This window comes from Mesoplodon mirus, assembly GCF_964341445.2.
Source record: "Mesoplodon mirus genome assembly, chromosome: 13".
NCBI lineage: Eukaryota > Metazoa > Chordata > Mammalia > Artiodactyla > Ziphiidae > Mesoplodon > Mesoplodon mirus.
The window spans coordinates 7089507-7113423 of record NC_138989.1 but is presented as its reverse complement, the minus strand read 5'-3'; the positions used below and the strand labels follow the sequence as shown (position 1 = coordinate 7113423).

The following is a 23917-nucleotide window of genomic DNA, read 5'->3' as shown; positions in this document are numbered from 1 at the left end:
GAATGTTCCACTTCTTGAACTGGTGATAATTCTTTGAAATGTACGTGTGTCTTTTTTTTTTTTTTTGCCGTACGCGGGCCTCTCACTGTTGTGGCCTCTCCCGCTGCGGAGCACAGGCTCCGGACACGCAGGCTCAGCGGCCATGGCTCACGGGCCCAGCCGCTCCGCGGCATGTGGGATCTTCCCGGACCGGGGCACGAACCCATGTCCCCTGCATCAGCAGGCGGACTCTCAACCACTGCGCCACCAGGGAAGCCCTGTATGTGTGTCCTGAGCCCTCTTCCCTGCACCTGTGTGCGTGCTCGTGGGAGAGAAGGTCAGACAAGGAAAGGGCGGAGGAGGGCAGCAAAGGCCCATGCACGTACCACTCGGTGCAAGTACTTGTGGTCATAGGCGCTGATGGGCTTCCCATCCAGCAGCACGCGACCCCCTTCCAGGGGGTAGAAGTTCTCCAGGATGTTGACACAGGAGCTCTTCCCACTGCCCGACGGCCCCACGAGCGCTGTCACCTTTCCTGGGGACAGGCTGAAGGAGACATTCTGCAAGGAACACGCAGACACGGTGTGGGGCCCCTGGCTCATATGCTCTGGCCTCAGACGCAGGCGGGCACCCTTCCCAGCCTGCCCCACCGCCGGCCCCCAGAATGCTCTCCTTTCTAGGATTTGGCAGCACTTTTATACTTGTCTCCTTTGCCTGGAATGTTCTTTCTGCAGAGAGCCGTCGGCTGGCTCCTGCTCCTTGTTTAGGTCTCATATCAAATGTCACCTCCTCCGAGAAGCCCTCCTTGACTGCTAATACCATCTCTGCAGACTACCCCTGACTTATTGCCTTCCTAGCACTTCTCCAGGAATCCTTTTGTTAATGATCTGTCTTCAGTGTTCCTGGCCTTTCATTTCCTGGCTGCACTGCCATGGCCTGGCCTGTAGGAGGTGCGCGAGAGATGGGATGAGGGAAAGGATGACTTGGGGGGGGTGCTTGGGCCGTCTCTCACCTGCAAGACTTGGGTGTGGGGCCGAGTGCGGTAGGTGAAAGTCACGTTCTCAAAGTCCACCCGGCCCTCCAGGTGGTCGGGGGCCAAGTTCCCATCATGCACCATGGTTGGCTGCCGGTCAATGAACTCGAACACCTTCTCCGCAGCCCCGACTCCTTGCATCAGGCCGCTGTAGACGGAGCCCACGGACTGCGGGGGGAGTAGACACACGTTCCTGACCCATCGACGTCCCGATCCTGGGACACCCCTCCCCCCGCCATGGTGCCAGAGAGCTGAAGCGGGTGAGGAGAGAGCCAAGAACGCAGCAGCAGTTCTGGGGGCGGGGTGCCCACAGGAGGCTGCTGGAGCCCCACCTGCTAGTACAGCAGACCATGACGACAATGAAAAAATGAGGACAGCAATAAAAAATACCGGTGCCTTGTGTGTTATAGCTAAACCTCACCACCGTCCAGCAGGGTAGGTGTTATCACCCCCCAGAGGAGGAAATGGAAGCACAGAGAAGTTAAATGAACTAAGCAGAATGTGGCAGAACAGGAATCGGACCTTCCTTTTTCAGCTGTCACAGAATTTTTAAATTTCAATTTTAAAAATGGCCCTTCGGGCCTCCCTGGTGGCGCAGTGGTTGGGAGTCCGCCTGCCGATGCAGGGGATGCGGGTTCGTGCCCCGGTCTGGGAGGATCCCATGTGCCGCGGAGCGGCTGGGCCCGTGAGCCATGGCCGCTGGGCCTGCGCGTCCGGAGCCTGTGCTCCGCAGCGGGGGAGGCCACAACGGTGGGAGGCCCGCATACCGCAAAAAGAAAAATAAAAAATAAAAAATAAAAAATAAAAATGGCCCTTCATTTATACTATACATCTCCTTGGGTAAAAATATACACAAGTATAAGTGTGAATAATGACTCATTTTACTGAGTACTTATATATGTTACGAGGTAGGTTCTATCATTATCTCCTTTCTGGTGATACGGAAACTGAGGCACAGAGAGCTCAAGTAACTTCCCCCAGGTCACACAGCCAGGAAGTGGCAGAGCCGGGATTCGAACCCAGGCGCATCTGGCTCCCGAGTTCAGGCCCTTACGAGCTGTGACTGCGGGTCCTGGTTGATGAAGTGGGGGTGATATTAGTACCATTGTCATGGTTCCGCGAAGACAGTGCTCAGCACATAGTAAACCCCCAACACACCACAGCTACGGCTATTCTCATAACATCTGGATATAATTATTTCTATTAAGATACACGTGCTGTGTGTAAGTTGTCTTTCTTGCTTCATCCCAGAGGTGGCCCCGGTTATCCGAGCACTGTGTCTTTCGGGTCCTTTCTCTGTGCTTTTACAAACACATGCACATATGTAATTAAATCATTTTGAGATGAAAAAAAAACCCACAAGTGGGATCAGACCATCCTTATGACTCGGGGATTAGCTTTTTCCAAACAGCATGTCTTAGGGCTCTTTCCATGCCAGTGCACACAGCACTGCCTCATGTTTGTGGCTGCTGCCTAGTTTTCATAGCACAGATGGGCTGTTTCTAGAATACAGATGTACTGTGTTCACCCAATCGCTGGTTGACAGGCACTTGACTTTTCACCATGATAAACGATGCCGCACTGAACATTCTGGGACACATGTCTTTGCCCACTAGTGTGGATATTTCTGAAGCACGGATTCCGAGACGCTGATTCAAATGACACCGCATGGATGACCGTAGCTAACGCAAAGTGCCATCTGCAGCAGATGCTAACCCGCCCCTCCCCTGCCGCATCTTTGAGCTTTATCACTGCGGGACACAGAGGCTCAACCTCAGTGCCGGAGGGCTTTGTGGGGGGAGGGAGGCAGACCAGAGAAGCACTCCAAGCATCCTCCAGCAGTGACTGATCGCAGCATCGGCACAGGCACGCCAGCTCCCTAGCCTCGGGACCTGCTGGTGGGGGCAGCCGAATTAAGACATAATCTATTAAAAAAAAAAGAAACCCACTCTGTTCTTTTTCCATGGAGCTACTCTTTAAAGTGGGTTACAATAAAGTCAGACCACCTGGCTCTGAATTCGGTTCCCTTACAAACATGGTGGGCAAGTCGTTTAACCCCTCTGAGCCTCAGCTTCTTTTTCTGGGAAATGGGGACTGGAGTAGCACTGACTGCGTACAGTGTGCTCAGGAGAACCTTCTGAAATAATCGCTGTCGTTGCCACTTTGCTCCATAAACGGAGTCGCTGTCACTTGTCTGTATTACTCTCTTTATTAGTATTATTGGTATTGTCACGTTCTTTAGAAAGAAACACCACCTCCCGTGAACCCTGGAGCAGCCCCATTTAGATCCCTCTCCCTTCTCCCCGGGGCCCCCCTCCCCCCGCCGGCCCCTCACCTCCATACAATCTCCCAGGACAAACTCGTAGATAATGAAGGAGATGAGATTGCCGCTGGTCATCTGGCCTGAGATGACGAGGTGGCCCCCGTAGTAGAGGATACTGACCTGGACCACCAGCAGCGTGAGCTGGAGGGAAGAGGGAAAGGGGGATCTGAGTCGTGGGGGCCTTGGCTCAGACCTTCCCCCCAGCCCCTCTGTCCCCTGCCCCGCAGGGGAGGTGAGAGCAGCTGTGGGCGCCTCACTCACAGCCACAGGCTGAAACTCCAGCCCGCAGCAGGGATGGCCTCCCACAAGCTGGGGCCCTTCTGTCACTCATGCCCTCCCCGCCCCCGCCATGGAGTTTTTCCCTGCAAAGGCCCCCAGCTGGAACAGGCCATGAGCCTGGCTGGGAACAAGGCTTGCTTTGTAAGGCCCTGGCACACATACACAGCCCCCAGGCGCCTCAGCGAGGCCAAACTGGAGCTATTAGTCTTCTCCTTATTGGGAAGAGCATGGTTCAGAGAGGCTGAGTCCACTGGCTAAGGTCACACAGCAAGCCAGACAAAGCAGACGAGGTCTGTGTTTCCATGAAGGAGGGGCTGTGTCCAGGGTGTGCTTGCCTCCAGCCCCCTCTGGTGTCTGGGGGAGTGGTCTGCGAGAGGAGTGGGACCTGCGTACCCATGACAACCCACTGGGTCCCTATTTGCCCTTCCTCATCCCAAGCCAGCGATGCTGGGTCAGAACTAGATCAATGGCTGGACCACAGTGCCTTTGCACAAGCGGCAAGAGGCGCCCCTGCTGGTGGGCAGACTGCCAAGAGGCTTGGCTAGCTGAGCTGGATTTCAGGCCCTTCCTCTCCTTGGCTGGGCACTTCTGAGGGGTGGCCCATCCTGGGGGGACCCAGAAGGTCCTTATTCCCTGCTTTCCCTGTAGACCACCCTCTCATTCCTCCCCCTAAACTCCAAACCCTCCTCATTCCTACCCCAGCTGTTCCCCAACAGCCCACCCCGAGATGTGGCCAGCACACAGTGACAGGACCCAAGTGTTTCTTCTCCAGGAGGGGCTGTAACTCACCCCCAGGGAGTGAGCTGGACACTCTAATGGGGGCATGTGTGTAGTTGTGACACAGGACCTGCAGGGAAGCGGCCGAGGATGGGTCCCAGCTGGCCTCGGGGTGACTCTCCACCTTGGCAGGGACGCTTCCCTAGCTGGGAAAAGAAAGCTCCTACCCTGCCACCCCACGCCCAGGCGAGAGGGAGAGAGGAGGTGCCCTGTTTGAGGACATGCCCCGAGAGGCTGAATTCCTTTCCAGAAAGATTCTCTGAGGACAAGCAGAAAGTTGGGACAAAGTCAAGTGTCACATCAGCATGCCTGGACCTGGGCTAATGTCCTATCTAGGGGTCCCCCATCTTTGTGTCAGACCTGCCCAGGCCGGGGCACGTACCCCGCTGCCCCAGACGTAGTACATGTAGGCCGCAGCCTCCTTCCTGTTCAGCTTGTAGACCTGCTGCAGCTTCCGTGAGTACACGTCCGCCTCCTCCTCCTCGTTGGCGAAGCTCCGGACCGTCTTCATGGCGCTGATGGTCTCCTCGGCCGTACTGCTGGCTCTGGCCAGGGCATTCTGGACCTCCTTGGAGAGCCTCTATGGGTGGGAGGGGCGACAAGAAGGAAGAGACCCCAAAACAGACAGTCTCACCCTCTGCCGGAGCCCCCAGGCCTCTCTGGTGTTTTCTATCTTTAGTTGGTGCCAGCTCTGTGCAGGGAGTTCCAGGGACAAGGGGATAAGGCCCAGTTCCCCTCCTCCCCCATTCCCTTCTAGCTTGATTTGCTGAACTCAGAGAACAGACTCCAGCTGGGCTCTTAGGGTGAGCTCCTGAGGCATGGGGAGGCTGATCATGAAGTCATCTCCAGTATTCAGAGGAGGTTATGCGTGACCATACAGTTTTGGGTAATCCTCAGAAAAAGAAGTCTCAATACCTGATTCGGTGCTGGCATAAGAGCAGGGATGCCCTGGATGGTTGTTCAGGTTGTACACTACACAAGAAACACTAACTATTAAGGAGGCACCATTTACATCCAGCAACATATATTAAATTAGGTGAGAGCCTGAGGGTTGGCACAGAGATTCCAGAACTCCTAGCCAAGTTCTAGATGGTGGTGGAGGCCACGGGCTATGAAATCTGCCCTCATCGTGTGCTTGTAACTGGAGATGGATGGCTGAGAAGTGGTTCCAAGTACATGACCACCAGGCTGCTGCCCACAGAGTTCCAGAAGCCGCCCTGGGCCACGCTATTCAGGCTTTCAGTAACCACACTCAGAATCTCACACCAGCCAGGAAGGCTGCCCAGGAGGCTGAGACAGCCTCCTCCACAGGCATGTCCCATGACCTGCGAGTCATACCCAGGCCATCGGAAGCATGCAGTACACTCAGGCATCCTGGGAGAAGCCATGTCTGGCTGTGGGCGATGTGTGTGGCTTGTGGCGATGTCTGTAACCTACACATTCGGGTACAGGTACGAGAAATAAACAGGGCTTCCTTGAGGTCCTGGCCGGTTGAACTTAAAGGTGGGGCCTGAGGTGTGTGCAGAGGCGGGCTGGTGCAGGGAGCTCCAGGGTTTCCTGCCCCCTCTCGGGGGCGGGCAGGAAGGCAGGAAGGGTGGTGTGGAAGGGAAACGGCTCCAACTCCAACTCATATATTTACTTTTTCTACTCAGGGAGGAAAACAGTGAGGCCGGTGACCCAGAACTGCTGGGGAGAGGGCCCTCCTGGGTGGTGGGCTCTGCCAGAGGTGACACATCGGACTGTGGGGAACGGATCCATCTGGGGGCTGGCCTCAGATCATGGGCACCAAGGGTTCCGACCAAATTGGGGACCCTGAGCTGATCACGTGTCCAAGCCCCTGCTCAGGAGTGTCTCTGCCCCCGCAGGCCTGGAGCACTGAGGAGGGGCCACCTACACTGTCTGAACCCAGCCTGGCTCCGTTAGGGCTCTGGGGCACCCACCATCGCAGGAAGCAGGAGGAAAGTGAGGCAGGGGCCTAGCTTACAGGCTGACCCTTCTGACAGAGGCAGTGCCAAGGGGCGGCCTGAGGGGACTGCTGCCTGCCCATCACTGCATCGTGGGCGAGGGTCCCGCTCCTGGGGGCCTGAGCCCTCCCCCCTGACACAAAACGTATAGAAACAGAGCAAACTTTGCACTCAGAGTGAAAACCAAACTTCCCACAAAGGCCGACACCATCTGGCCCCCGTCACCTCCCTGCTCTCCCCTCACTCCTGGCTCTGGCCTCACCGGCCTCTCTGAGGCTCCGCAAACACGCCAGGCACATTCCCACCTCAGGGCCTTTGCACTGGCTGTACCTCTGCTGGGAATGTGCTTCCCCAAGCTGTCCACCTCTTTACTGAAATGTCACCTTCTCAGAGAGATCTATCTAAAACTGGCAACCAGCCCCAATGCTCCCCATCTCTCTCTTAATTTTTCTCCTTAGCAGTTATGATCTTTTACTGTATTATATATATCTTCATTATTAGCATTGTTGTTATTTATTGTCTGTTTCTCTTATTAGAATATAAGCCTCCTGAAGGCAAGGGCCCTGTTTCATTGATATATCTCAGTGCCTGGGACATGGTAGGTGCTCAATAAATATTTATTGAATGAGTGAAATGAATCAGTGAATGAACACAAATGCAGCCTTACGATGAGTCCTTCACTAGCCCCTGGTGGCCCCCTGAACCTGCCTAAGGGGTCACTCAGGAGCTGCCAGTGCTGAGACCCCAGCGGAGACCAGGCGGGGCCTACCTTGTAGTACTTGCCGTAGATGTCAGACACCATCATGATGATGGGGAAGCCCATGAAGGTGACCAAGGAGAGCTGCCAGGAGAGGCTGAACATGAAGACCACCACGCCCGTGACCTTGACCGTGTTCCGCAGGAAGATGTTGATATTCTGGGAGACCAGGTCGCTGACCATGGTGGTGTCCGAGGTGAGGCGGGAGATGAGGTCCCCTGGAACACAGGCAGCTCAGCTCCCGCTGTGGCAATGGGGTCACTGTGGGCAGCGGCAGGGGACCCTCGGGGAGCTCAGGCCTTCCCCACCTTCTGGGCAGGGTGGGGAGGGAAGGAGAGCGGATGCCCCTTGAGGGCTGCTCTGAGCCCAGGCCGTGTCACCAGCATCTTGCTCCAGCTTCACACCTCTCAGAGCACAGAGGAGGCAGCTGAGGCTCAGGAAAGGGAAGAGGCTTGCTCAGCACCACACAGCGTGTCCGTGACTGAGCCAGAGCCGAGCCCACGTCTCCTCCCTGTCACTGGCAGAGGGGCCACTCCCCTCTTCCCTCACAGAAATAACAATCTGGGCTGTGGAGGAGAGAGGAACAGAAAGCCCTTTACTGACTGCTGGATACTGGGCTAAGAGTTCCACAGCAATCCCACAGGGCAGCTACCGTTATTGTTCCCATTTTACAGAGGAGAAAACAGAGGCTCAGAGAGGTGAAGTTAGTGACAGAGCTTGCACCCAGGCTGGTCTCCCTCAGAGCCTGGGTCTGGGCCGGATGCTGTAATGTCTTCCCTGCTCACTCCCATAGGAGCTGGGCCTCTCAGGCCACAGGCCTGGGTAGTCCCGGCCCTTGTGCTTCCCACAAGCCAGTGGGAGGTGAGGCCTGGTTGCTGCAGGGACATCGGGTGGCCTAGCGAGGGTCCTATAGTGGCCGCAGTTCACACCAAAACCTCAGCCAGCAGGCCAGCTCCCCAGGGCTCAGGCAGGGCCAGAGGCCCAAGCCAGCCTGCCGGGGTGTCCCCATCCAGAACTGGACGGCAGGAAAAGCCATCAGGACTGAGACAATGGACGTACCCACTTAAATCCTCAATGCAAGGCAAGCCCACCTGGCCGGGCCCAGCCCCGGGTCCCCCGAGGCCCCAGGAGGACCAACCTGTGCGATTCTCGTCAAAGAAGCTCGTCTCCTGAGATACCAGCGAGCGGAAGAGACGGTTCCGAAGGCGAATGTTCAGTCTGGCAAATATGAGGGTAAAAATGCCGCCCCGAATACCTGCGGCAAATGAGCTAATTGCAGATAAGAGATGTTATATATAGCACGACGTCCTTCCGACAGCCAACCGCCACCCCCCGCCACCCCCCTCTGCTGGCAGGCGTGGACCCCTCGCAGGGCAGAGACCGGGTGGCACCCCGACCTCGAGCCCACTCTCCGGAGCTGGCACCACCACGGGGTTTCCCTCTTCCCAACAGGAGCACCCAAGGTGAGGGCACAGAGGGGACGGCGTTTACTGTGGGTGAAGGACCCAGCTCCGCCAGCCAGACCCCTCTCCCTTCCAGAAGAGCACAGACAAGGCTGGTCCTTGTTTCCCGCTTGGAAAACCACCGGGGGTGGGAGGGTGCTGGTGAAAGGGGGAACCCTGAGGACTGAAGCCATTTGTAGGGACAAAAGGGCGTTGCTCTAGGGTGTGGCTCAACCAAAGGGGCAGAACTAAGCCAGTTGGGGTGTTGGTTACCACGGGGACCAGCTGAGGCACAGGCTCCCCAGGGGCATTTCCTGGGCCTCCCTGGCCCCTTTTCCTCTCGGGAGCTGGCCCTGCCCTCCTTCCCCGCGGCAGGCCTGGGCGGGTGGGGGAGGGCATGGGCCGCTACCTGCCGATGGCCAGCACACACATGACGATGACGGCCGTGCTGAACTGCTCCATGCTCTTCTGGATGACGATGCCATCGATGGCCCGGCCCGTGTAGTAGGGGAGGAAGGTCTCTCCTGTGGAGACAGGGCGGCTCAGGGGGCGTCTGCAACCGGGGGAGCCTCTGTCCTTCCTCCTGAGCCTCTGGAAGCCCCCACACCACCCACAGTGCTGACTCCACCGTGGGGTTTTCTCTCTCGGCAAACTCCTGCTTCTCAGCGGGGCAGGGGGCAGGGAAGGGGTCCCACACTGCTTAATGCCCTCTCTTTTCAGAGAACGGGAACACGGGAAATGTGAGTTACTTAATCTATACAGACTGGGTCGTGCTATCATGAATACTGGCGACCGGGCCTCGAGCCCACAGAGCCGAGGGGCTCCCGTGTGACAGTTCACCCCCTCTGCACGTGGACTCTGAAGTCAGCTCTGTTACCACCCATTGTACAGATGAGGAAAGTGGAGCTGAAAAGATGAGCTGACGCTCACTCAGCCACACAACTGGTGGCTGACAGACGCCAAAGTTCACTGCCTTCTCTTTGGCCGAGGGTTCAGAGTCCAAATTCTAGACCCTCAGAGTATGTTGATATTCTGGTTCTGAGCAATGCTGTAAATTGCCACCCCGCCCCTCTTGATGGGGCACTTTACAGTTTGTCAGAAAATTTCTTACCCATACGTCCTGCTATATCTTCACAACAATCCTGGGTGGACGTGGGGAGGGGGGCATTGGGCAGGGACGTCACCCCATTTCACAGAGGTGGAATGGGAGACTCAGAGAGGCTGAGTAATTCGCCCAAGGTCCCATAGCAATTAGGAGGAAGGGCCAGGACTCAAACCCAAATGAGCTCCCAACCTGAGGGCTCGTTCCTTTGCCTTCACCGCCAAGAGCCCAGAATAAATGCCCGCTCCCATCTTACGGAAATGACGGACACGGAATAGAAGGTGGTCAGACCAGGCTGTGTCCCCTGTTTTCACGGCAGCTCTTTCAGCAGCCAAAGCCTGGCTCAGGGCTGGGCAAACAGGAGTCACTCAATAAAGGTCAATGAATGAACCCTGGGCAGGTGGAGGTGGGGCAGGCCGTTCCCTGGTCAGCTCTACAGGACTGGCTCAACCGGGACAGTGAGGCCTTCCATGGCGTTCTGGCGCCCTCTGCTGGTCTCAGCACCGGGACCACAGGGCGGCAGCGGAGAGGGCCTCTGTCTCCCCTGTGTCCTTGGCCAGATGGGGTCTCCAGCCACCCCTGTGAAGTTCTACCTCAGCTGAATCTCTGCCTCAGTTTACCCACAGGGAAGTAAAGGGCGTCAGCGAGCTCTAGCAGCATTATGATTCCAGCAAGCACCAGTGATGATATTAACCACCACGGACATTTATGGAGCCCTTGCTGGGTAGGGTGCTGTGCTAAGCAGGTAGGCAAACTCTTTTGTCCAATTTGCCCAAGAACCAGGTGAAACTCTCTGGTCCATCAACAAATCCTGTGGCTCCACCTTCAAACTATTTCCAGAATATTCTGCCTCTACCGCCCCACCCGGGTTTGTCCACCTCCTTTGGACTCTATCTCAGCAAACCCCTGGTTCCCCCTGCTGACACCTTTATCCCCATCAGCCTGTTCTCTGCTCAACGGACAGCGGGAGCCTGTGAAACCCAAGGCAGATCATCTCATCCAGCATCAAAGTCAAAGGCCTTACAGTGGCTGACGGCACCCTGCACGACTGGGCCCTGCTACTGAGCTGCCTCATCTTCTTCTCTCTCCCCACTCCCTCTGCTCCAGCTGCGCTGGCCTCTCTGCTTTTCCTTTAACGACCAGGCACCTTCCTGCCTCAGGACCTTTGCACGGGCTGTTCCCTTTGCCTGGAGCACTGTTACCCCAGATAGCTGCTCCCTCATCTCTTTCAAGTCTCAAATGCTTCCCAATAACCCCATAGGTGGTCTATTATCATTCTTCCCACTTTACAGATGAGGAAACTGAGGCTCAGAGAGGCTAAGTCATTTGCCCAAGGTTATTGTACTTAGGTTGCCATGAAATCCATATCTCAAGGGGAGATACTCAGCACTAAAACGAACCATTTTTTTTTTCACAATGGGTGGTTGTTCTTTTAGATGATAAGGTTTCAGAAAAAGCTGAACCCTACTGGATGCTTGCTGATTGAAAAATAATTGTTCATAATCACAGTACCTAACTTTTAGGAAGAAGTACCTAGTTTTGCCAGGCCCCGTGCTTCACCTCATTTAATTTTCACAATAACCTGAAGAAGCCCTCATTGCAGGATGAGAAGCCGAAGCTTGGCCACGCGAAGTAAACTTGATTAAAATTACTGATGAAGTCGGGGGGCCTGATTTCAAGTTGAAGCCCATAACCTTGACATAATCCTGCAGGCTGGTGCCATCTGCCCGGCTGTATTTTAGGACATCTGTATTCCCTAAGCGCACACCAGCTGACAACAGCAACCTGGGAGGCAGGGGAAACGAGGCCGTGGGGGCAACATCTGCCGACACAGGCAGGACGGTCATTCATTCATTCATCCATTCACTCAGTGAGTCTGATTCTGTGCCAGGTATCAGGGGCCCTGGATGAGTCAGGCCTGGCCCCTGTCCGCGAGGGGCTCAAAGCCTGGAAGGGGAGAAAGGAGAGTGGACGCGTGATTTTCATGTCACCAATGCTGTGATTAAGGGCCACGGTCGGCAAAATCTGAGTAGGGGTCTCAGGAGCAGACATTTGGGCCTTGAAGCACGAGGAGGAGAAACTATCTGGTTAAATGAAAAGGGGCCATCCCAACACTCACGGCCACTGAAGTTTACTGGGAGCTTTCCATGTGCCGCGAGCTGTCCGAGGCGTCTTACTCGGATTACACAACCCCGCAACTGCTACTGCCCATTTTACAGATGAGGAGATGAGACTCAGAGAGGTTAAGGAACTTGCCTAAAATCACACAGCGGTTAAGGGGCCGGGACTGAGGGTGGAGGATGGAGGGTATGAGGAAATGGGCTCTGGGGTTCGCCTGTCCTCTCTCAGATCACTCTGGCTTTGTGGCTACTCCCAGACTCTGTCCCTGGGAGTTAAACATGTAACGACTCATAGCAGCTAACATTCCTGTACTCATCATGCCATACCAAGCTCTGTACCTGTCCTTCTCCTCTCTGTCTTTTTATTCATACTTTACAACACCTTGGGATAAGGATGCTCCCAATCCCCATTTCACAGAAGGAGGAAGTGAGGCTCTGAAAGGTCTGAGCACTTGCCCACGGTCTCACAGCCAGGCCCGGAGCAGGACTGGGATTGGTACCTGGGCCTTGTCACCCCCAGAACCCGTGGAGTTTCCACCCTGTGATGTCCCTTCCCACCCAGGTTGCTGGAGTGTTGCTTTCAAACTGTTTGGACCAGATCCACAGTAACAGATACAATTTACATCACCAACCAGAACACACACACAGGTGCACACAGCTAAACTAAAAGTTTCACAAAACAATAATCTTACCACAGACTACATACCCTGATGGCTCTATTCTATTCTGCTTCATTACAAAAAATGCTTTGAACCTATAGATGCCATTTCTAGGAACTTATCCTACAGACATATGCACATTTATATGAAACATGTATGAACAAGAGAAAAAGACTCAAAACAACCCAAGAGTCCAACAACGGGAGACCGACTAAATAATCTATGGTACAGCCACACAGTGCAGTATTACACAGCCAAATAAAAGAATGAGATACTGATTGGAAAAATTCCGGGATATATTGTTAAGTGAGAAAAGCAAGACACAGAATGGAGTGTAAGAGGTGGGGAGAGTGACGTGTACTTATTTGCTTGTAGCTGCATAAGGAAACGCTGGAAGCGTATACGAGAGAGGAATAAAAGTGGTTTCCTGGGCTTCCCTGGTGGCGCAGTGGTGGAGAGTCCGCCTGCTGATGCAGGGGACACAGGTTCGTGCCCCGGTCTGGGAGGATCCCACATGCCGCGGAGCGGCTGGGCCCGTGAGCCATGGCCGCTGAGCCTGCGCGTCCGGAGCCTGTGCTCCACAACGGGGGAGGCCACGGCAGTGAGAGGCCCGCGTACCGCAAAAAAAAAAAAAAAAAAAAAAAAGTGGTTTCCTGCCCACTTGGAAGCTTCCGGAACCTTTTTCTGTAGTTAGCCCTGGGCACCGGGATCAGGGTAGTCAGGGGTAGAATTAGGAGTGAAACTCTCCGTGTTTACCTTTGCGTATCAGTTTGATGTCTGAACCACGTAAGTAAGATGTTAAAATCTGAGAGGAGAGAAGCGGGCCCTCACTCACCCAGAGCTGCCATGATGAGGAAGAAGGAGGCGGCCACGAGGAAGGCGATGTCGGGCTTGGTGTAGGACAGCAGCTTCTGCAGCGTGGCCCCGGAGGCCTGCTCGGGCGCGGGCCGGTCCTCCCCAGGGAGGCCCTCGGCCTCGGCCCCTGCCCCCCGCTCGAGGGCCTTGGCGTCCGGCTGCACTGTGGACAGCAGCCACCAGAGCAGGAAGGACGCAGCGAGTGAGACGTAGGTCCACACGAAGAGAGCCCAGAACCACGGGTCCCGGACTGGCTTGCGTACCTCGGAGAAGAGCAGCAGCTTCACCATGGTGTAGATGCCCGCGAAGAGGCACACGAGGGCGATGACCGTCCACGAGGCCCGCAGCCGCCGGGGCCCCAGGGCGCTGTTCTTGGCCACGCCAATGGTGGCCCCCAGCAGCAGGCAGCTGCGGTACAGGCAAGCCGCCCAGAGGTCCAGCACCGAGTCAAAGATGTTGAAGTGCCGGATGTCCTCCAGCAGGCTGCGGTCCAGGTGGCTGAGGACGTAGATGGCCGTGGTCATGCCGACGTCCAAGCTCATGAAGGCCAGGGTCACCACCACGGCCTTCCACAGCTGCATCCTGCTGGCGGGTGGTGGGCAGGCACCGAGGGGCAGGCTCTAGCTCATGGGGGCAAGGCCATTGTCTGTGGGGCGAGGCCAGACCTGCAGGGGCAACAGGGCAAGGGGTTCAGGTGTGCTACTTGCTGGCTGTGTGACCTTGGGCAAGTCACCTGACAACTCTGAGCCTCAGATTCCTCATCTGTAAAATGGCAGTGACAAGAATACTGATTTCACAGAGGTATTGTGACAGTTCCACTCATTCAAGGAACATTGATTAAGCACCCTCTGTGGGCCAGACTCTGTTCTTTGCACTGGGGATTTAACAGTGAACAAAAATAACAAAGACCCCTGCTCTTGTGGAGATGAGACACTCATGTCAGAGACAGATAATAAACCTAATAACTAAATGATACAGTATGTTAAGAGATAGGGCTGGGGTGTGAGGAACGAGGGGCCATGAGGGGCGGTGAGGGCAATTTTAAATAGTGGGCCAGGGCTTCCCTGGTGGCGCAGTGGTTAAGAATCCGCCTGCCAATGCAGGGGACACGGGTTCAAGCCCTGGTCCAGGAAGATCCCACATGCCGCGGAGCAACTAAGCCCATGCGCCACAACTACTGAGCCTGTGCTCTACAGCCCGCGAGCCACAACTACTGAGCCCGCGTGCCTAGAGCCTGTGTTCCGCAACGAGAGAAGCCACCACAATGAGAAGCCCGCCCACTGCAATGAAGAGTAGCCCCCGCTCACCGCAACTAGAGATAGCCCGCGCGCAGCAACGAAGACCCAACACAGACAAAAACAAACAAACAAACAAACAAACAAATAAATAAATAGGGGGCCAGGGAAGACCTCGCTGTGAAGGTAACCCTTGAGTAAGATTGAAAGAGGTGAGGGAGTCTGCCACGTGGAGATTTGGGGGAAAAGCATTTTGGACAGGTGGAACAGACAACGCCAGAGCCTGAGGTAGGAACGTGTGGCTTGAGGGAGGCAGAGAGGCCCCGTGAGGTCAGAGAGGTGAGGGTGCAGGGATGTGCAGGGCTCTGCAGATGAAACCGAGATCAGCACAGGATGTAACGAAGAGTCACTGTCTTATAACCACTACCGCTACTACTACTGAAATCATTAATTTCTCTGAACCTGTCGCTTCTTTTGTAAAATGTTAGCAGGAGGTTTAATATGTGAACATCAGGTCTGGGCACAGTGCTGAGCCCGCAATAATTGCTACTGATTGTTACCACGTATGATGCATGTTTAATAAACGTTTGTCCACTTCCCTCCTCCCCACATCAGGCCTTCAGTCTCCCCAAATAAACCTGAACCCTCTTAGACCAGAAGGGGTGTCTGCAGGCCCATGAGCAACCCAGAGACTTTTGTATCTGCCTGGAAGTTTCCAGAATCTTTTCCTCCAGCCCAGGTTGCCCCTCGCCCTCAGCCCTAGCCCCTTGTGGTTTTCTGGAGTGCGATGTCTGCTTTGCCTAAGGTATGTCCCACGTTGGGTCCTTCAGGCCTGGACCAGGGCCTGGGAGATGCCAGGAGCTGCAGAGACACGGAGGGAGGTGGGCCTGGGGGCCTGAGTTTTGGAGTGGGGCTTGTCCAGGGCAGGACTGGGACCAGACTGGGTGCGCCCCTGAGTGCCACCTCATGACTTGGGTTCATCCCTTTCTCCCCTGGGGTCTTTGTTGTCCCATCTGCAAAATGGGCAAAGCTCTGGAGTCCCCAGCGGAGGGGAGAGGTGCAGAGCGAGTGGAGGGGTGACTGTGAGTAGTGACTGGGAATGGGGGCCAGACTGAGGGACCCTCTCCCTCCACAGCGCCAGTGCTCAGACCAATGTCAGAAACCCCACACAACCCCATGAGGCCGCTGCTTCCACATTCCCATTTACAGCTGGGGAAACTGAGGCACACAGAGGCAAAGGCACATGGCCCATATCACTCAGCCAACAAAGGCCCAAGCCAGGACTCGAGCCACTGTGTGAAGGGTCCCAGCACCTGGCTCGCAATCTTGGTACCACATGCCTGACACACAGCAGGTGCCCAATTACTACAAGCAAACAGTTACGCAGCACAGCCCTTCCTAGAAGCCCCACCCTTTATGTGGGTCACATGCTTCGTATGTGTCTGCTTACTTAATCCTCACAGCAACTTTGCGAGATTTACACTACTATCATCCCCATTTAGCTGATGGAGAAACTGAGGCCCAGAGAAGCTAATAACTTGCCAAAGATCACACAGCTGGTGAGCAGCAGAGCCGGGATTTGAACGCAGAGTTGTCTGGTTCCAAGAGCTGGGCTCTAAACTGCTAAGCTAAAATGCTTGTCAATACATCAAGTCCTTACAGCAGCCAAGACATGGAAGCAACCTAAATGTCCATCGACAGATGAATGGATAAAGAAGATGTGGTACATATATACAATGGAATACTACTCAGCCATAAAAAAGAATGAAGTAATGCCATTTGCAGCAACACGGATAGACCTAGAGATTATCATACTAAGTGAAGTGAGTCAGAAAGAGAAAGAAAAATACCACAGGATATCACTTATATGTGGAATCTAAAATATGACACAAATATTTATGAAACAGAAACAGACTCACAGACAGAAAACAGACTTGTGGTTACCAAAGGGTGGGGAAGGGATAAATTAGGAGTTTGGGACTAGCAGATACAAATTACTGTATATAAAACAGATAAACAACAAGGCCCTACTGTATAGCACAGGGCACTATATCCAATATCCTGTAATAAACCATAATGGAAAAGAATATGAAAAAGAATATATATATATATGGATAACGGAATCACTTTGCTGTACACCAGAAACTAACACAACATTGTAAATCAACTATACTTCAATTAAAAAAATATATATATATACATATAGCAAGTGCTAACAGAGAGTATTCACTGAAGGAGAATAGAGTCTATACCAGAGGGGGCTCAGCTAAGAAGCAGAACTGATGACACACAGTGATAACAATGCCAAGGACAGCAGCAACAGTAACAAGAGCTGACACTTATTGACGTTGTCGTGCACCTGGCCTTGTTCTGAGTGATTTACATGCATTCATCCTCACAAGAATCCTATGAGGTATGTTCTGTTATCATCCCCATTTTCTGGTGAGAAAATTGAGGCACAGAGAGGTTAAGTAACCTGCCCCAGGTCACACAGCTAGGAAGTGGCACACCTGGGATGTGAACCAAGGCCTTCGAGTTCCAAAATCTGTACTCTCAACTCCAAAGGCATAATTCTTCAAAACAGCATCTCAGGGGCAGGCAAGACCTTTAATGATGCTCAGGAGGGTCTGAGATGCAGAGGGGACCCAGGGGCGGGACAGTCCCCAAGCCTGGACCCTGCTGTCACCACAGCACTTCTACGAAGACTCAAGTATGTCCTAGAGAAGACAGTTGCTTTGTCAGCAGCTGCCTCTCCAAGGGAAGCCAGGGCTGACTGGGATCAAGGGCAGGGGAGGGAGTGAAGGTGGGGACAGGGGAACAGACACCCCCTGCCCAGGCCCTTGTTCCACCCCCAGCCCTGGCTGGGCTGCCAGCGCAGGTTCCTATCTGCTGCAATGCAGAGGCCTCGAGGAGCCAGCAAGTGGGTAAGTGTGAGTCGGAGCCCAGGGAGGGATGCTCTTGGCCGGGTGCCTCACCAGGCCTCCTGGCCAAGCTACTGCCGGCTGCCTGGGCCCTGTCAGCCACCTTGGCTGCAACTCACCTCTTGGTGGGTACAAGGAGTCCCTTAGCTGCCGGGAAGGAGCTGCGATTCAGAAGTGGGACAGGAGGCAGATCTGCCAGGAGCAGCCCAGGGGCCTGGCCAGCTCTCCCCATCCCCACTCCCAGTCACCGGGTCAGTCCCTTCCCGACACCCTCCACTTCGGGTAATGTCATTTGACAACCACCCACCTGGGAGCCCCAGCTGTTTATCTTCTTCACTGGAATAAAAGAAAATTTTGCACTCCAGCATCACAGACTATTTGAACCACGTTTTACAGATGGGGAAACTAAGGCCCAGAGAGGGAGGGAGGGAGGCTTGTCTAAGGTCACCCCGTGAGCTGGGGACAGAGCAGCAATAGCACCAGGGTCCCCAGCTCCTAAGTGCTGAGTCCTCCTACTCCACGCTCTGATGGAGCAGAATCCAACTTGGATCAGGTTACAGCCCTCAGTGGGGAAAGACTACCCTGTTATTTTTAAAGTTACTGAGCAGGAGAGTGAAGGGGACAAGACCACCAGCCAAGACTGGGAGGAGGGGAGGATGGGGGCCAGCGGGCTGGGTGGAGCCACGTCCCAGAACACCATCTGCCTGACCTGGAGGACACAACTGGGCTTGGCCAGGTGGAGCTGGAGGGCAAATTGTGGGCACATGGGTGATGTGTGTGCCCTAAGGGACAAGGACAAGGTGGTGGTCAGAGCAGGCACTGCCCAGGGCCTGATGTGCCCAGGAAGACAGGGTCAACTCGCCTTGACCCCAAGAGCTAAGGAATGGCACAGGATTAGCAAGTGACCGCATCCCCACTGCAGGTCCTGTCAAAGGCTTTTCTTCCCGGTAGAAGAAATGGTGGTTGGGGCATCTCCAGCTGTCAGGTGCACAAAAAAGAAAGTCTGGAACAGCCAGGAGATAACAAATAGCAATTATTATCATAACCACAGCAGCTATAGTTCATGGGGTGTTACTAAGTGCTTGACAGTGTGCTAAGTGCCTGTCATCTCCCATCCCAGTTAATCCTCACCACTACTCTGGGATGTTCTCTCGCTTATCATTCCCATTTTACAGATAGGGAAACGGAAGCTTGGGGAAGTCAAATGACCTGAAGAGAACAGGCAAAGGCAGAGCTGAAACCCCACACTTCACTCTCTGGGCCCAGGTTATTCAGGGCTCCCAAGAAAGGGTTCTGAAGGATCTGGGGGGCCCACGCAGCTCAGTTCTCCCCCAACTTTGGGGGTGAGCTTTTCACGCCAAAGCAGTCATCACCCAGCTGACTGGGGCTGGTTCTGTGGGACGGTGACATTGTGGGGTCTCCGGATGCAGGGCCAGGACTCAGCCGAGTCCACGTTATTCCATCCTGACTCCCACGCTTGCTGAGCCCACACATCCCACACTGGCACTTGGGGAAGTTGGATAACTCACCACTCTAGGTGAGGCAAACTGGGGAGTTCCTGTGGCCTTCCTGCCGTCCTCCTCTTGTCACCTGTCACCTGCCCACCTGAAGCAGGGGAATTGAGGCCAGCCTAACTCCAGGGCGGGGGGAGTCCTGTCAGACCAGCTTAAAGCTGTCTGAATTAACGTCATCTCTGGGGAGGGGGCACCCTGTTTTAACAAAGAACTAGAAATAAGGGAGAGGCCCTTGGGAAGCCACAGGCCTAACTGCCTGGGTGGATGCAGAGAAGGGTCAGCCCATTGGCCAGCTGGGGGGACTGAGGGGAAGGGGTTTGCCAAGGTCGGCAGGTCCAGGCCTGCTCCCAGGCTTCTGACATAGCCAGCCTCTCGGGATCTGTGGGCAGGCACCGCTGTAGGGTGTGGGGAGCCCTCAGAAGAGGCGCCAGTCCGATCCTGGGGGGAGAACAGCCATCCCAGGATCCACGCCAAAAGGCACCCTCACCATTTTCCAAGAGGTGGCGGCACCTGAATAGTTAAAAAAAAAAAAAGCAACATTCTCCCTGCGGCGTGGAAAGGATGCTGCAGGGATGGGGGGCTGGGACCTGCGGCTGCGGGTGCTAGGGTACCAGGACGGCGGGCCAGGAAGGCTCCCACCTTCAACTGAGATGCCTACTCCATCCCCGGGGCAGGGAGAGCCAAATGTCCCTCCAGCCTGTGCCCGGCCAGGCACCTCGACTTGAGAAAGACCCGGGTCGGGGGTCCCGGGCCCCGCACTCTTACCTGTCACCTTACCTGGCACCAGGTGAGCCGTGGGGAGGGGGCGCAGCGGGCTGGGGTCCTCAGGGGCGCGGGTTCCGCGCGGTTCATTGGAGACAGCGCCCGGCGCCCCGCTCGCTCCACCCCTCCCGCCTCTGCCTCCTCCCGAGGCTCCTCAGGGCCTCCCGCCCCCGGCTGCTGCGCAGCAGCAAGGTCGGAGCAGGGGGGGCGGGCACACAAGCCAGCTGACGGGCGGGGCGGGGCCTCCTGGTGGACGGGGCCTTCGTGGGGGCGTGACCACAGCTAGCCACCGCCCACCTGCGACGAGCCCCGCCCTCATCCGCAGGACCAGGCCCTTCCGCTCGCCGCTCCACCCCTGGAGACCTCAGGCCCATTCTGAGCAGAAGGAAGTGGCCACACCTGCTGGGGGCGCCTGCTCTTTAACCGTCCTTTTCCTCTGGAGGGACTACCAGCCAGCCTTGGAGGATGGAGGTGACGATCCTCATTCCTTCATTCATTCAACCAATATTTGTTGAAAGGCACCTACTATGTGCCGTGCACCATTCTAAGCGTTTGAGATGCTACAGGGAACAAAACGAGATCCTTGCCCTTCTGGAGCTGACATTCTAGTGAGGGAGTCAGGTGATACGCATAATGAATAAGTAAATTATCCCTGTTGGAAGGGAATACATTTCATGGAGAAAAACAGAGCCAGGGTGGTGGGGATTGGGAGAGGGAGACAGCCATATGTACTCAGTGATCGCTAGGGGCTAGGTGCTGGGTGCTGGGTGTGAAAAAAGACTCCCATCCTTCGCGGGGTGGGGGAGATAGAAAACCAACAAGTAAATAACATCATTTCATGTGGTGCCACGTATGATTTATTTCCTGTAAAGGAAATAAAAACTCGGTGAGGCAATGGAAAATGCCATGGGGCTTCTTTAACTGGGAAGGGCTCCCTGAGAGAGGTGAAAGGTGAGAAGGAGGGAGCCACGGAGAGGTCTGGGGGGAGAGCATTCTACGTGAAAGGAACTGCCAGTGGAAAGGCTCTGAGGTGGGAACTCACCTGGCATTTGAGGAGCAGAAAAGGGATCAGTGTGGCCTGAACCAAGAGCTGAGGAGAGTAGGTCAAGCCCAGAGGGGCGGCAGGTGAGGCAAGATACACCCCCATCTCTCCAGCCTCCGGCCAGAGGCTCAAAATGCTCTCTGAATGTAAAACAGTCTCTGCTTCTCACATGATACAGCCTCCTTCAAGGGGAATTTGGCAAAGTGCAGAATTGTAAATGCACTTTTTTTTCCCTGACCCAGTAGGAATTTCTTCTATAGATAGACTTGTGGAGGGAGTGAAGATACTAGTTTGCAGATAGTCACTGGAGCAGCAGAAGTCTGGAAATAACCTAAATACCCTTCCGTAGGGAACTGGCCAAATAATTACAGAGCATCGCTCAAAAAAATACCCTGTAGCATGGGGGGGAAAAATATATGTATCTATCCATACACAAATGTTACCTAAAGGTATGAAATGACCCCCAAAATCTATTGAGTAAAAACAAGGGGTAGAATCAAGTTGAAGTGTGATACTGTTTGTGCAAAAACAAAAGCAAATATATAATTGTACGTGAAGAAAAGCTCTTGAATGGATTGTCCAAAAGCTAGAATGACTCAGGTCTGGGGCCAAATCCAGGCTCTGTTTTTTTTTTTTTTTTTTTTTTTTTTGCGGTACACGGGCCTCTCACTGTTGTGGCCTCTCCCGTTGCGGAGCACAGGCTCCAGACGCGCAGGCTCAGCGGCCATGGCTCACGGGCCCAGCCGCTCCGTGGCATGTGGGCTCTTCCCGGACCGGGGCACGAACCCTTGTCCCCTGCATCGGCAGGCGGACTCTCAACCACTGCGCCACCAGGGAAGCCCCAGGCTCTGTCATTTTTGCTGTGTGAAAATAGCCAACACAATATTGAAGGAGCAAGACAAATTTGGTGTACTGACACTACCCAACTTCAAGACGTACTATAAAGCTGCAGTAATCAGGACAGTGTGGTGTTGACAAAAGAACAAATAGATCAATGGGACAGGATAGAGAGCCCAGAAATAGAACCACATAAATATAGTCAACTGGTCTCCGACAAAGGAGTAAAGGCAATACAGTGGAGAAAAGACAAATGGTGCTTTGCAACACATGGTGCTGAAACAACTGGACATACACATGCAAAAAAAAAAAAAAAGAAAAAAATCTTGACACAGACCTTACACCTTTCACAAAAGTTAACTCAAGATGGATCATAGACCTAAATGTAAAACACAAAACTATAAAACTCCTACAAGATAACCTAGGAGAAAATCTAGATTTTCTTGGGCATGGAGATGATTTTTTAGATGTGATATTAAAGGCATGACCCATGAAAGAAAGAATTGATAAGCTAGACTTCATTAAAATAAAAAACTTCCACTCTGCGAATGATATTGTCAAGGGAATGAGAAGATAAGCCACAGACTGGGAGAAAATATATCTGATAAAGGACTGTTATCCAAAATATACAAAGAACTCTTAAAGCCCAACAATAAGAAAGCAAATAACCTGATTTAAAAAGAGGGAAAAGACCTGAGCAGACACCTCACCAAATGAAATATACAGATGAAAAATAAACGTGAAAAGATGCTCAACATAATTTGTCATTAGAAAATTGCAAATTAAAACAATGAGGTACTATTACATACCTAATAGAATGGCCAAAATCCAAAACACTGACAACACCAAATGCTGACGAAGATGTGGAGAAACAGGAACTCTCTTTCATTGCTGGTGGGAATGCAAAACAGCGCAGTTACTTTGGAAGACAGTTTGGCGGCTTCTTATGAAACTAAACATACTTCTACCATAGGATCCAGCAATCATGCTCCTTCGTATTTACCCAAACGAGTTGAAAACTTATGTCCACACAAAAACGTGCACATAGATGTTTATAGCAGCTTTATTCATAACTGCCAAAACTTGGAAACAACCAAGATGTCCTTCAGGAGGTGAATGGATAAAATGGTAATTCAGACAATGGAATATTACTCAGGGCTAAGACTAAATGAATTACCAAGCCATAAAAAAGACATGGAAGAAACATAAATGCATATTACTAAGGGAGAGAAGCCGATTGGAAAAGGCTACACACTGTATGATTCCCACTATATCATATTCTGGAAAAGATAAAACTATGGAGAGTGTAAAAGGATCAGTGGTTGCCAGGGGTTACAGGAGGATGGGGGGATGAACAGGCAGAGTAGAGGATGTTCAGGGCGGTGAAACTATTCTGTATGATGCCGTCATGGTAGATATATGGCCCTATACATTGTCAAAAACATAGAATATACAACTCCAAGAGCGAACCCTAATGTGAACTATGCACTTTGGGTGATAACGATGTATCAATGTGACACTTGATTGTAACAAACGTACCACCTGGTGTGGGATGTTTGCAGTGGGGGAGGCTCTGTGTGTGTGGGGGGGGGCAGGAAGCCCGTGGTAAACCTCTGTACTTTCCACTTCATTTTGCTATGAACCTAAAACTGTTCTAAAGAATAAAGTCTATTTAAAAATTGGTTAAATGGACAATTTTATGTTATGTATATTTTAACCACAATGAAAATTGTTCATAGCAGCTTCATTCATGACATCACCAAACCGGAAACAATGCAAATGTCCATCAACTGTAGAATGACTCAGTGAATGGTGGAGTGGTCACCGGGTGGAATACTATGCAGCCATGAAAAAGGATGAGCCACTGCTACACATAATGACACAGATGAATCTTAAAAATATAACGCTGGGCTTCCCTGATGGCGCAGTGGTTAAGAATCTGCCTGCCAGTGCAGGGGACATGGGTTCGAGCCCCGGTCCAGGAAGATCCCACATGCTGCAGAGCCCGCATGCCACAACTATTGAAGCCTGCGTGCCTAGAGCCCGTGCTCCACAACAAGAGAAGCCACTGCAATGAGAAGCCTGCGCACCTCAATGAAAAGTAGCCCCCACTCGCCACAACTAGAGAAAGCCACGGGCAGCAACAAAGACCCAACACAGCCAATAAATAAATAAATAAATAAATAAATTTTAAAAAAGAGAACATAATGCTGGGGGTTGGGGAGGATAAATTAGGAGTTTGGGATTAGCAGATACAAACTACTATATATAAAAGAAATAAACAAGGGAACTAGATTCAATATCCTGTAATAAACC

At 53.3% G+C, this 23917-nt stretch overlaps 1 protein-coding gene across 3 annotated transcripts in view; it reads right to left on the bottom strand.

Annotated features, from left to right (window-relative positions):
• The window catches only part of ABCB9 (ATP binding cassette subfamily B member 9), a 34559-nt gene that overhangs the window by 7562 nt on the left and 3080 nt on the right, over positions 1–23917 (bottom strand). Inside the window, exons 3-11 of one of the 3 annotated variants that reach the window (XM_082640932.1) lie at positions 22411–22492; positions 13271–13955; positions 8964–9078; positions 8251–8330; positions 7125–7330; positions 4774–4971; positions 3348–3476; positions 992–1180; positions 366–539 (exon numbers count right to left, since the gene is read on the bottom strand). In XM_082640932.1, coding sequence (XP_082497058.1) covers positions 366–539; positions 992–1180; positions 3348–3476; positions 4774–4971; positions 7125–7330; positions 8251–8330; positions 8964–9078; positions 13271–13871 — 1692 coding nt within the window. In that variant the 5' untranslated portion in view covers positions 13872–13955; positions 22411–22492. Of the gene's footprint in view, positions 1–365; positions 540–991; positions 1181–3347; positions 3477–4773; positions 4972–7124; positions 7331–8250; positions 8382–8963; positions 9079–13270; positions 13956–19725; positions 19882–22410; positions 22493–23917 lie in introns of those variants that run through there. The other 2 variants (XM_082640931.1, XM_082640930.1) reach the window with 2 other exon arrangements.